Source organism: Colobus angolensis, unplaced genomic scaffold (assembly GCF_000951035.1).
Source record: "Colobus angolensis palliatus isolate OR3802 unplaced genomic scaffold, Cang.pa_1.0 Scaffold36, whole genome shotgun sequence".
NCBI classification, from domain to species: domain Eukaryota; kingdom Metazoa; phylum Chordata; class Mammalia; order Primates; family Cercopithecidae; genus Colobus; species Colobus angolensis.
Genome location: NW_012116932.1, coordinates 6,323,446 through 6,336,572, shown reverse-complemented (window position 1 = coordinate 6,336,572; position 13,127 = coordinate 6,323,446). Strand labels below are relative to the sequence as shown.

Genomic DNA, 13,127 nt, shown 5'->3' with positions numbered 1-13,127 from the left:
TCAGTGGCTTGTTCTGAACTCTGGGCCACGGTAATCTCTTTATCCCTTGGGATCAGCCTGGTAAACAGCCAGCTGAATTAACTTCAGAAAAGACTCACTCACGGGCTGGCCTGCGGTGCAGTCTTGCTGGACGGTGGCCTAGGTACAGAGCAGTGCTGGGCTGTGGAGGAAGCCATGATGTTCTGTACACACATAGATACAAGCACATTCCCGTGTGCCACCCCATGAGTGTCATGCATGTGTGTGTGCATGCCCCCTTATCTCTAGCCTCATTTTCCATTGCACAGGGTTTGGGAAGAACCTTTCGTCTGACCAGCTGATCAGAAGATTTGAACTGAAAGGTTGTTATCAGGGTTTGAATCAGCCGTTGTTGTTAGAACCATTGAGTACCTTGGGCTTGGAAAGAAATAATAATTCAGCAGGTTCCTTTCCACTTTAGGTTTTGGTGTAAACTTTGTCCCTCTCAGTCTTGGCTCTAGGCTGGAGGAAGCACTGCCTGGGAATTAAGCTCTCCAGGGTCCCCTCCTGCTTGTATAGCCTATGAATCTGTGTCTGTGAATTGGAGCAATGGCATTATCTGAAATTTCCAGGGTTCCAATGCCAGTTTGGGGGACCCAGTGGAGGGAGGACCTGTTGTTTCTTGCAGCCATTTCCCTTCCTTTGGACATGATGAATTCTCACTCTTGTTAATTTTTTTGTGATTTTTGTAAAATAAATTACAAGTGGCGATTAGTCACTGTGCTGACGTGAATTTGGAGTTGGTGGGAATTTTTGGACATGGCTCTGTGGCCCTGGGGTGTTTGAGTGGAAGAGGTATTTTATGCTCCCCAGGTCTTAGAACCTGACCTGTCGAAAGGCTGAGGATGTTTCAGCAGTTTAGACAGGGCAAACTGCTAATTCTTCTCACCTGTGAAAACAACTGGTCTTATAGAGTGCAATCCTTGACTTACCCCAGTTGCTCTAAAGCTCAGCCCCCAGAGCAAGGGGGAAAATTGATCCCGTAATGTGGCTTTCTTCTCACTGGAGTTTTGTTTTGTATGTCATTGTGCATTTGAGTTAGAGCAGACAGGCACCAGCCAAACTGCTCTTGTGTGGGTGAGGGAGGCGATGTGGTGTGTTTGGGAAAGTGCTTGCTTCTATTTCCAAAGGGCTGTGGGTTCCAGCCCTACTTCTGCTTGGGAATTCTGCAGTTGTGCCCAGCAAACACCTGGGGAGGAGCATCCCAGGGCATTATTGAGGGGCCACAGGGCAGCCTGGGTACCTGCACCGTCGGGAGCCTTGCTTCTCTCACTCCACAGTGGGGCATCTTCCTCATGGAATCAGATACAGACCCTCCAGGACTGACCTGGAAGGAGACACTCCAGTGAGGGTGGGTCTCCCTGGCTCTTTGTACCCTCTCATTCTTCAGGTTCTAGGTGTTGAACTCAGGGCAGTGGGAATTACGACGGGACCCACACACATCCCATGAACCTTGACACCATGTCTCTGAGCCAGGTTAGTGACGATGTCCCTTGTGATATCTGCCAGCCTTTGCTGGAGTCCCCTTTGAGGGCCTCAGACTTCTGTTGTATGATGTGGAGGCCTTGTTTGTCTGCCCCTTTGCCTAGCTGGAGTGTTGCAGCAGGAACAGCAGCTTTCTAAGACCAGGGTGCAGTGAACGACTGAGATCCCAAGATGAAGGTGGCTTTCAGGGCAGAGAGAGGGGAGTCTGGGTCAGCTTTCCACATCCCCAGGGAAGCTGTGCAGGGTCATCCTAACTTCTGCTAAACACCTTTTCCACAAATACATAATATATAATGCACTCTATGCCAAGGCATATGGGAGATGATCTATTTCATGATACGAAACCCTTGCAAGGTGAATTCCCTCTCCTTTCTAGGCTGCTGGAGATATGGAACAACGCCCGTTCTCACTGAGCAGTGGCTTGGCATTTTCTACTTTTTGAACATCGGTGTGGATTTTGTTTAAAGTCTCATCGTTCAAGACATTTTCCAAATGGCTTGTAGCTCAGCACAAATCATGCCTGATTAGTATTGTTTGGTATTCTTTGCTATAGATCTTCTGTTGACTACTTTCCAGAAACAGTGCACAAAACTGTAGGTCAGAATTATTTTTGTAACATCTGGAGGGGATCTTACTGCCATTTCCCCCATGTTCTGCGCTCACACAGGCCCAAACCTGCCTCTTCTGTCTTCTGGGTAGGTCTTGCCCCTGCTCTCCTGTAGCCAGGGGATGCTCCTGCTGGGGATGGCCCAACCTTGGCAGCTTTTCAGTTCAAGATGGAGGATACAGCGGTTTATTCTTGTTTCTGTTTTGCAGTGGGAGAGAGGATACAGTTTATAATTCCACACTGCTGCTATTTTTTTTCCTGTTTGCCCCTAAATGTCCATGCTGTGTGTGTGGTGGGGAATAGGAGGAGGGGGAGACAGAAGAGAAATAGCATCTCTAAATTTTCTATTTGTTATTGAAATGTAACACATCCAGGAAAGTGTCCATATCATATACAGTTATCACAAATTTGTATAATGTCACTGAGGTTGAATGACAACACTATCAGCACCCCCAGCAATCCCCCTCCCTAATTACAACCTCGCTTTCTCCTCTCCAGAGGTAGCCATTATCCTACCTTCTAACACTGTAGTTAAATTTCATCTGCTTTTGAACTTTAGATAAATGGAATCAGATTGTGAGTATGCTATTGTATCTGGCATCTTTTGTTCAGTATTGTATTTGTGAAATTCATGTCTGTGGTTACAGTTGAATGCTGTTCATTTGTTTTCATGGCTGCATATAATTCTTTTTTTTTTTTTTTGAGACAGAGTCTCACTCTGTTGCCCAGGCTGGAGTTCAGTGGCATGATCTCAGCTCACAGCAATCTCTGCCTCCTGGGTTCAAGCGATTCTCCTGCCTTAGCCTCTCGAGTAGCTGGTATTACAGGCACCTGCACCACGTTCAGCTAATTTTTTGTATTTTAGTACAGACAGGGTTTCACCATGTTGCCCAGACTGGTCTTGAACTCCTAAACTCAGGCAATCTGCCCACCTCGGCCTCCCAGTGCTGCATAGAATTCTATTGTACCTACCTATCCACTCTAGCACTGATGGGCCTTTGGGTTTCTTCTTGTTTTGTTTTGTTTTGTTTGATATTGTGTATGCAGCTTTGAACATTTTGCATGTCTCCTGGTAGAAATGTATGCATCTCTATTAGGTATAGTCCTAGAAATGGAATTACTGGGTCAAAGGGTAGGTGCATGTTCAGCTTTATTAGGAACTGTTGAATAGTTTTCCCAGTGGCTTTAACGGCTTATACTCCCACCAGCAGTGTATGACTGTTCTAGTTACTCTATATCCTTGTCAGCACTTGGCATTTTCAGTCTCTTTGGTTTGAGCCTTCTGGTTGATATGAACTTGAATTTCTCTGATAACTAACATAGTTGAGCAGCTTTTCATGCATTTATTGGCCATTTGGCTTCTTTTGTGGAGTATCTATGCTTGTCTTTGGCCTATTCTATTGACTTGTCTGCATTTTTCTTATTAATCAATGAGGAGTTTTTAAAATAGATTTTGGATAGGAACCTTTTGTTGGTTGTACGTGTTCCCACCCATCCATCGCAGTCTCCTGGGTAGCTGGGACTAAAAGCATGCACTGCCGTGCCTGGCCAGTTTTTTTTTTTTTTTAATTTTTTGTGAAGATGGGATTTGCCATGTCACCCAGGCTGGTCTGGAATTCCTGGGCTCAAGCGATCCACCCACCTCAATCTCTCAAAATGCTGGGATTACAGGCATGAGTCACCACACTCAGCCTCCTTAAGCTTTAATGTGCCTGGGGAAGATCTAACAGGTTTCACTTTAGGATCTCTCCCCCAAGCCTACACAGAAAAGTATAATAATATGATTTTCAAATTGAGCGCTCAGAGAGCCCACCCATGGTTGGGTGAATACTTAGCCATCTGCCTCCTATTTTCTTATCCTAGGTTGTCACAGAATGCCTTTTTCTCTTGCTGCAGGGTCCTTGTGGGTGCACCAAAGGCAGATTCCAAATACAGCCCTTCAGTGAAGTCTCCTGGGGCTGTGTTTAAGTGCCGTATTCACACCAACCCTGACCGGAGATGCACCGAACTGGACATGGCTCGAGGTGGGTGACCATTACTGCTGTGATGGAAATAGGTTCTGTACCCTTACATCTTGCTCATCTTCTTCCCAGGTTGGCCTGATCATTCACCCACCCATCCATCCTTCTCTTCTTCCCTCCCTCCCTCTCTCCAACAAACATGTATTGAGTACGTAATAGTTATTAAGCACTGGGATACACCAATGAACAAAACAAACAAGGATCCTGCCATCCCGAGCCCCATAAATTAGTGGGTGAAAGAGATATTAAGACAAGTAGTTGAGAGAGAAAAGACCAGAGGGAAGGTGAGTGTTGGATTTAATCTAGATTAGAGGTTCAGGAAAGGTCTGGGACCTTTCGACATGATTGGAAGGATGCATAGTCGTTAGCTGGGCAGGTGCAGGAAGCACAACCTCCAAACAGAGGTGCCATTTGGAAGCACAGAGTGAGGTTGTGCAGCTGGAGAGGGAGCCAGGACAGTGGAGCACAGGAGGGCAGCGAGGCAGGCTGGGGCCAGGCCATGTGGGAAGGTGCTGGAATTTTATTCTGTGTTTGAGTGGTGAGGCCACTGAAATCAATTTTAGGTGTTACATTTTAACTAGGGAAAGATATGATCAGATGGATGTTTTTAAAAGCTCACTTTGGGCTGAGCGTGGTGGCTCACACCTGTAATCCCATCACTTTGGGAGGCTGAGGTGGGCCGATTGTTTGAGCCCAGAAGTTCAAGACAAGCCTGGGCAACATGGCGAAAGTCCATCCCTACTAAAAATATAAATATTAGCTGAATGTGATGATGCATGCCTGTAGACCCAGCTACTCAGGAGGCTGAGGTAGGAGGATCACTTGAGCCCAGGAGGTCGAGGGTGCAGTTAGCTGAGATTGTGCCACTGCACTCCAGCTTGGGTGACAGAGCTGAGACTCTGTCTCCAAAAAGATAAAAAAATAAAAAATAAAAGCTCACTTTGATCTAGCAGAAAATACAAGATCTTTGGAATCAGATGGTTCTGAGTGGGTTCAAAGCCTAGCTGGGACTGATTGGGAATGTCCTATAGCTTCTTGGGCCTCAGTTCTCCCACCTTCAAAATCAGGACTGAGATACCTACCTCACGAGGATGGTCTTGAGAAGTTTCAGTGAAATAATACAGGTGAGTACACAGAACTGTGCTTGGCACATCACTACAAAGGAGCTATTTTGTTATAATCATCACTGCAAACCTTTCTTTCTCTAAAGTCTTTTTGCATCAATATTTTCTAATTTTTTTTTGTTTGTTTTTTGCTTTTTGTGTTTGTTTGTTTTGGAGACAGAGTCTTGCTCTGTCGCCCAGGCTAGAATGCAATGGTGCAAACTCGGCTCACTGCAACCTCTGCCTCCCAGGTTCAAGCGATTCTCCTGCCTCAGCCTCCCAAGTAGCTGGGATTACAGGTGTATGTTACCACCTTCGGCTAATTTTTGTGTTTTTAGTAGAGATGGGGTTTTGCCATGTTGGCCAGGCTGGTCTTGAACTTCTGGCCTAAAGTGAACCGCCCACCTCAGCCTCCCAAAGTGCTGGGATTATAGGCATGAGCCACCGTGCCCGCCAAGATCTTCTAATTATTTTTTAAATAAAGAGTTACTGTGATTTTCTTTAGCAGAAGAAGAGGCTTGTGAACTGTTTGTTACTGGTGCATAACAAATTAAGGAGCTTGCTTCATAATATAAATCAAGGCCCTGCCTCTTTCCTTGAGAAAGCCTTGCCATGTGGTTGGGCGCAGTGGCTCATGCCTATAACCCCAGCACTTTGGGAGGTTGGGGTGGGCAGATCACTTGAGGTTAGGAGTTTGAGACCAGCCTGGGCAACATGGTGAAAACCCGTCTCTACTAAAAATATGAACATTAGTGGGATGTGGTGGCGCACACCTGTAATCCCAGCTACTTGGGAGGCTGAGGCAGGACAATCACTTGAACCTGGGAGGCAGAGGTTGCAGTGAGCTATCATGCCACTGAACTCCAGCCTGGATGACAGAAAGAGACTGTCTCAAGAAAAAAAAAGAAAAAGAAAAAGAGAAAGAAAGCCTTGCTATGTGAAAAAACAGTTGTCTGGATCAAACTATAGTACATAGTGATGGAGTTGATTTACATTTCGTGGAAAGTTCCTTATTTCCTCATGGGTAATAAACACGGGGCTGTGGATCACCCTTTGAAAAGCAGCCAGCAGAACATCACTCCTCAACCCAAGTCTGGCTCGTCTCCTTTTTCTCCAGGGAAGAATCGGGGCACGTCCTGCGGAAAGACCTGCCGGGAAGACCGCGATGATGAGTGGATGGGGGTGAGCCTGGCCCGGCAGCCGAAAGCTGATGGCCGCGTGTTGGTAAGTCCCTCCTGGGGGTGCCGTGGGAAGGGGGTGGCACTCTGAGAATGAGTGATCTGTTAGGAAGGCTGGAGGGCATGGTGACAAGTGCATGGCTTTGAGGTTGCTTATTCTGGACTACTGCTTAGACAAATGGCTTATCTTCTTATTTTCTTTTTCTGTCAAATGTGAATAATGTCTGTCCCAAGGTGTGGCTATTGAAAAATAAAACATGTGAAGAGTGCTTTGTACGTCTCGTTCATTACATAGGTATTTGTGTGTGTGTGTGTGTGTCTTAAATTGAGGTATAATTTACAGTACACAAATCTTAAAATTACAGTCTTGATTTTTCACAATTGTACACACCTGTATAACCCTATGCCCACCGAAATATAGAATATTTCCATCATCCCAAAAGTCTCCTGTGTCTCTTTCCAGCCAACTCCTCCCACCCGAGACAGCCACTGCTGTGATTTGTATTATACATTACTTTTACTTTCTCTAGAATTTCATATAAATGGAATGCTACAGTGTGTGCTCTTTTATATAAGGCTCCTTTCACTCAAAATAATATTTTCTGAAATTAATCCCTGTTGTATGTATCAGTAGTTCATTCCTGTTTATCTCTACGTAATATTACATTTTATGAAATAAATGTTATTTTTTTTGGAAAGATTTGAATTTTTTTTATTATCCCAGCAAACATTACACTAGAGAAAATGATTGGGAAAATACAAATAAGTTCATTAAAAACACAGGCTGATGTATTCTGATCCATGGGTGCTTTGAGGGAGATAAAAAGAGAAGTCTTTGCCTTTGAGACTCCTGAGATCCTGGAGTTATGCTGTACAGTAAGGTAGCCACCAGCCCTGTGTACTTATTTAAACTCAAATTTATCAAAATTAGACTAGAAAATCAGTTTTTTAGTCATATTAGCCGCATTTAAATGGCTCAATAATCACAAATGGTTACTGGCTACTCTATTGGAAAGCACAGAGAGAGAATATTTTCATCATCACAGCAAGTTTTATCAGACTCAACACAAAAGGAATTTCTAACTGCTGCAGAGATATTGTTTTTGTCAATTTTTCCTTTAAACTTTTCTATGAGGTATAATACTGAAGCACTTAACACACCCAACTGTGAGTGTACAGCCTGGTGGGTTTTTTTTTCACCCATGTACACTTACGCGTCCCCATTGCCAGTACCCCAGAAAGACCCCTGCACCCTTTCCCAGTCAGTTCCTCTGCCCCTGGTGAGTGAGCCACTATGCTGACTTCATAGGCTTTCTCTTGCCCTTGACTTCTATCAGAAACTGTATGAAGATTTTTATTATAAGAGCTCAAGAAGGGAAAGTAATACTAGCTATCGCTTATGGAGGGCTTCCTTTGGGTCACATGCTGCAAAGCTGAGGGTTTCGTGTGTATTTTATCCCAGGGGAAACAGGTTTTCCTTAAGGAACTAGGCAAAGTGTTTTTGTCGCCTCTCTAAGGAGCCCACTTTTGTGTTAAACTTCTTCATGGCATCAGCTGTTAATCCAAATTCCATCCTCAGCACAATTAAGCATCTCCCCCTTGTTGGGCCCCTCAGGAGAGGAGGAAGCAGCTGGATGCTGTCGCCAGCATCATGGGAGCCTCCCTCCTGGAAGCCATTGTAGGTCCTGCAGAGGCTCCCTGAGCCTGCTGTTTGCCTTGGTTTCCAGTCCTTTCATCACTGTGGTGGCCGGCCCTGGACCTTTTCCAAATTTCCACATTCCTCCAGGCATGGTGGCCTGACCCTGACTGGACAAATGGGCCCCAGAGGGGCTGAACCCTTGTCTACCATTCTGGGGAAAGAAAGGGAAGAAGCTGACTCATCTATAAATCAAAGGGTAGCCCGAGGTCCTGAATCAGAACAAAGAGGAGGTGGTGGCCCCATGGCAGCACAACACAAAATACTCCTAAGGACGTGGAGCCTAGAGTCAGAGTTTGCTCCTGTGAAAATATTTCCTCTCTGCAAGGGAGGATAACCTCTCTGTGGCTGAGGGCTTATTTCCAGAGGGGCAAGACAGAATTCTGTATTACCACAGATCAGTATCACGAAGGAGTCATTTCTGGGGACAGTGAACAGCAATGAGGACCACAGGGAAGATTTAGCAAAGGGAGCCAAGAAGGCATCGCTGGAGCATTTGTGGATAATGGTGCCATGGATAGTCCTGTCTAATTAATTGCATGCAGGGCTATTTTTTAAATGTTTTATGAAATAATTACATCATCCAGTCAGTAAGCCACTGCATATGAGTGCTAGGCAAAGAGGAGCGTCTGACACCATCTGCTTTCCTGTGCCTTTTGTTTGCTTTTCTAATTGTGATCAAACACATAACATAAAACTTACCACCTTAACCATTTTGAGTGTACAGTAGTGGTAACTGTATGGCACATTGTTGTGCAACAAACCATTAAACTTTATCTTGCAAATCATACATTCATTGAGCAACAACTCTCCTTTTTCTCCTTCCCCTGGTTCCTGGCAACAACTATTGTATTTCTGTTAAGAGTTTGACTACTTTAGATCTCATATAAGTGGAGTCATGTGGTGTTCGTTCTCTTGTGACGAGCTTATTTCATTTAGCATAGTGTCCTCAAGGTTCATCCATGTTGTAACGTGTGACTGGATCTCCTTCCTTTTTAAAGGTAGAATAATATTTCATTGTGTGAATTCACCATGTTTTCTTTATTCATCTGTTAATGGACATTTAGGTTGGTTCTATCTCCTGGCTGCCGTGATGAATGCTACTATAAATGTGTACCAATATCTCTTTGAGATCTTGTTTTCAGTTCTTTTGGGTATACACCCAGAAGTGGGGTTACTGGATCATATGTTATTTCTTTTTTAATTTTTGAGAAGCCTCCATACTATTTTCCCAAGTGGCTGCAGCATTTTAAATTCTCACCAGCAGTGCACAAGGGTTTCAATGACTCCACATCCTTGCCAACATTTATTGTTTTCTGTTTTTTTTTTTTTTTTTTAATAGTGGCCCTCCTAATGGGTGTGAGATAATATTTTATTGTGATTTTGGTTTGCATTTCCCTGGTGATTAGTAACACTGAGCAGTGTTTCATCTGCTCGTTGGTCATTTTATATATTTTTTTGAGAAATGTTTAGGTCTTTTGCCCAATTTTAAATTGGATTGTTTCATTTTTATTGTTGTTGAGTTATCCTCATGGCTTTTTGCACATGGGCAGTCTTGCTAGGAAAGGCTTGTCCTAAGTCCCCTCTGCCCCTGTCCCACTCTGTCCTCGGCACTCCTCTTTTTTCCCCTGTATAGGCTCTGCCTCCTCCATGAAGCCTGTTAAGGGTTTTCTGGAACAAGCTGAGCATCTTTTGTGTCATTAGGAACTCAACATCATCTCATTACTTATATTGTGTGTATAATTTATTTTGTGGCCATATGTCCCCTTTTATGGAAGCCACTTGGGGATAGAGACCAGATCTTCTACCCAGTTTCATTCTCAGCATCTGGAGGACATCTCTCTAAGGAATGGCATCTGAAAGTGTGTTTGAATAATACAGGGACTGAGGGTCAATGTTAAAACAATTAGAAACCAAATTAGTTGCCTTCTTTTCTTGGTGGCTGATTCTAAGTGGCTGATGGAAACACAAGGAAAAATTCTATAAAATGTTCCTTGGGAATGACAGGCAAAAAAGATACAGCAAGTGGCTACCTAGTCCATATTTACATTTGGAGGCCTCGAAGCCATTTGCTTTTTCTTTAATGTTTCCTGGGGGTATAGGCAAGAGACCAGTATCCCCAAGGAGCACAATATTGGATTCCAAGGTTGGATTTAAAGAGGGAGAGGTGGACTGGCTTTTTTGAAAGTGGTGTCTGGTGCTGATAGAAAAGCTAAGAACAAATGGATAATTTGAAAGCTGCAGTGGGGCGTGAAATGTCTCAGTGACCAATGGCATTATGTGGACCATGGACCCAGCAACCAGCTCTGGCAAGAACCAGATTGTCAGCCTGGCCTGGCAGGTTGACCTTAGCTTAGTGTCTGCCCATCTCAGCTCCATGGACACTGCTGCATCTCCCAGGTTTTCCCCAGAAACAAATGATACTGCATGTAAACATAGCATCAGGATTAGAGGCAAGCCCCTTCCCTTCTCACTCTCTCAGCCTGAGCTCCCCGTGTGCAGATGACATTTTAAAAAATGAGCGGGGAGGGGAATCACTTCTTGAAATAACCACTGAAAAAACTCTGTATAGGCATTGACTGCTGCTCTGAGACTTTGGAGGGCAATCAAAATGTTCAACTCTAATGTCGCCCCTTTTCATCAGACTTGCCAAGGCTCAGACAACGAATAATTTAAGCTTCTAGATTCTGTGCAGGAGCAGTATTCTCTGGTTCTCTTTGTCATTTCCTTTCTAAATATCAGGGCTGTCCTTATCTGTTCGGTGCTTCCCATCTCTCCATTTTTTTTTCAAAGTCACAGGGTACATTTTTGCATTTACTTCTGTTGCTCTGTTTCCTGATTTTTTTTTTTTAAAGTGAACTTTTTATTGAGCTGTAATACACATGCAGAAAAAGGTATAAATCATCAATGTACACCTCAATTAATTTTCATTAGGTGAACATCCTCAGAATAACATTTTCACACTCCAGCAGCTCCTTCTCAATGCCCCTCCTGGCCACTTCTTCCTTCTCAGTTGGGGAGCTTCTTGGGGGAGTCTCATGGCATCGCAGCCTCGCTGTGATCTTGCTCCCCACCACACACCTTTCTCAGCAGCCAGGCCCAGTTGTGGCCGTGCACTGTGGACCTGGATGCGTGACAAAGGCTTTGGCTATCTCTATGGCAGGTGGGAATGTAGGAGTGTTGGCAGGATGTACCTTTGTGGCCGAAACACCCAGAAAGTGCCAGTACCCACCTCTAGGAGGGATGTGTTTTTTCCATACAACAAGGAAGGCCTTTGAAAAAAAGTGTTTATTTTCTTTCTCTTTTTCCTGTTTTGGGAGGAAAAACAATCCTTATAACTAGAAATGTGTCCGATTCTAAGATTTGGAGTGGGACAAGGTCCTCCTCCCCCTTTCTTATGATTAATCGAAATCTGAGTTTGAGCAAGTCTTGCTGTTTTCAGAGAATGCTCTCCTTCTTCTGTTCGTCTTCTCTGCTTGGTCCCCATTCCTCCCTCACAGCCGAACTCATTTGGAGAGATTGATGGAATTACTAATGCTTTGGAGACAGTCCCTAGGAATTTTTTTAAAATGTAGTGGTCAGATTGACATGTGTGTATGTATAATGATAATCAAGGCTAAACACAGTCTTCTTTTTCTGTAATTTATATTCAGACACACTTTGCATTGTTTTCTTACATGAATCCTTCCTTTGACAGTTTGATCTCTGACCTCCCAGAATGCTTTAATTTTAGTTTAGTATGAAATGCAATATTTGGATCTTCTAGGAATTCTCCAAGATCACCCCTTAAATAGTTTACAGCACTTAAAACATGAGACAATACACCAGACATTAAATACAGCAAAGCCTTCCTATAAGTGTCAGTGTGCAGCTGGCTATCAGACAGCACTGTGATAAACATCCGCCTCTTTTCACAGCCCCTCCAACTCAGAAATACAATAAAACATGGTCAGCCCTTGAAGCCAAGGGCTTTGCTAAATCCAAAAACTTAGCAAAACCAAAACATTACTGATTTACCCACAAATTAGATAACAATAGGTGATTCAAGTTTGCGAGCCATAAGAATTAAGTCAGAATTTAAAAAATCAATTATTTAGCAGTATGGAGTGATTATTTACTTAGTGATATATTTTTTGTAGTTCTTTGCCTCATATCATTTCAGTCTATTTAGAAACCTGCTATTTCAGCACAAAACAGTAACCAGTAGGAATGAATGTGGTTTGCAGCGGAAAAAATAAAAATAGATTGTTTTCTATAGCTTAATGCCATATGACAAGAAGCAGAATGTGGGCAAGCTCAGGTTTTGAGAGTCGTTCTGAGTGTGTCCTCGTTAGCCATTGGGCAGAGAGTGGCCTTGTTAAGGGCCTTGATGGCAGTGGCTTGAAGGATGAAGAGCAGAGAGCTTAGAAGGCTGTGATCTTATCATAGAATGATGTCAGGGAGAACCAAGCCCCGAGAGCCCCCTCACTCACTCAGTGACCTGGGGCATTCCATTCGACCCCTGAGTGGTTATTTCAGGTGTCCTGGGACCTGTGGCAGTGGGGCTGTAAAGAGGATAAAGTCACCAGGCCTGCCCCAGGGGGTGGGTTTTGATGGCCTCTCAGGTAGGAATGAGAAGTTTTAAGATGGAAAATGCTTCATAGTGAAACAAGGAGGACTCAGCATTCATGGATTCCAGTGCTGTTTGCAGCACTTACTAGCTCTGCCACTTAGGCAAAGCACTCTCTGATACGCAGTGCTCTCGTACAGCAAATGGGAATTCTAAAGACACCTCTGCTCACCTTCCAGGGTTGCAGAAGAGGTCAGAGGTAGGCCATAACAACACTCAATGTTATCACTTGCGAAAACTGCATTTGAGGGAGGCAAACCAAGATGTTAAAAACTGATTATTTTCAAAAGATATATATATATTATACTTTAAGTTCTAGGGTACATATGCACAACGTGCAGGTTTGTTACATATGTATACATGTGCCATGTTGGTGTGCTGCACCCATTAACTCATCATTTACATTAGGT

The 13,127-nt window shown here is 43.9% G+C and overlaps 1 protein-coding gene across 1 annotated transcript in view; it reads left to right on the top strand.

Annotated features, from left to right (window-relative positions):
* Window positions 1–3,890: 3,890 nt before the first annotated feature.
* ITGA9 (integrin, alpha 9) overlaps window positions 3,891–13,127 on the top strand; it is a 372,615-nt gene continuing 363,378 nt past the window's right edge. Inside the window, exons 1-2 of the mRNA XM_011953420.1 lie at window positions 3,891–4,134; window positions 6,352–6,458. Coding sequence (XP_011808810.1) covers window positions 3,891–4,134; window positions 6,352–6,458 — 351 coding nt within the window. The remainder of the gene's footprint in view (window positions 4,135–6,351; window positions 6,459–13,127) is intronic.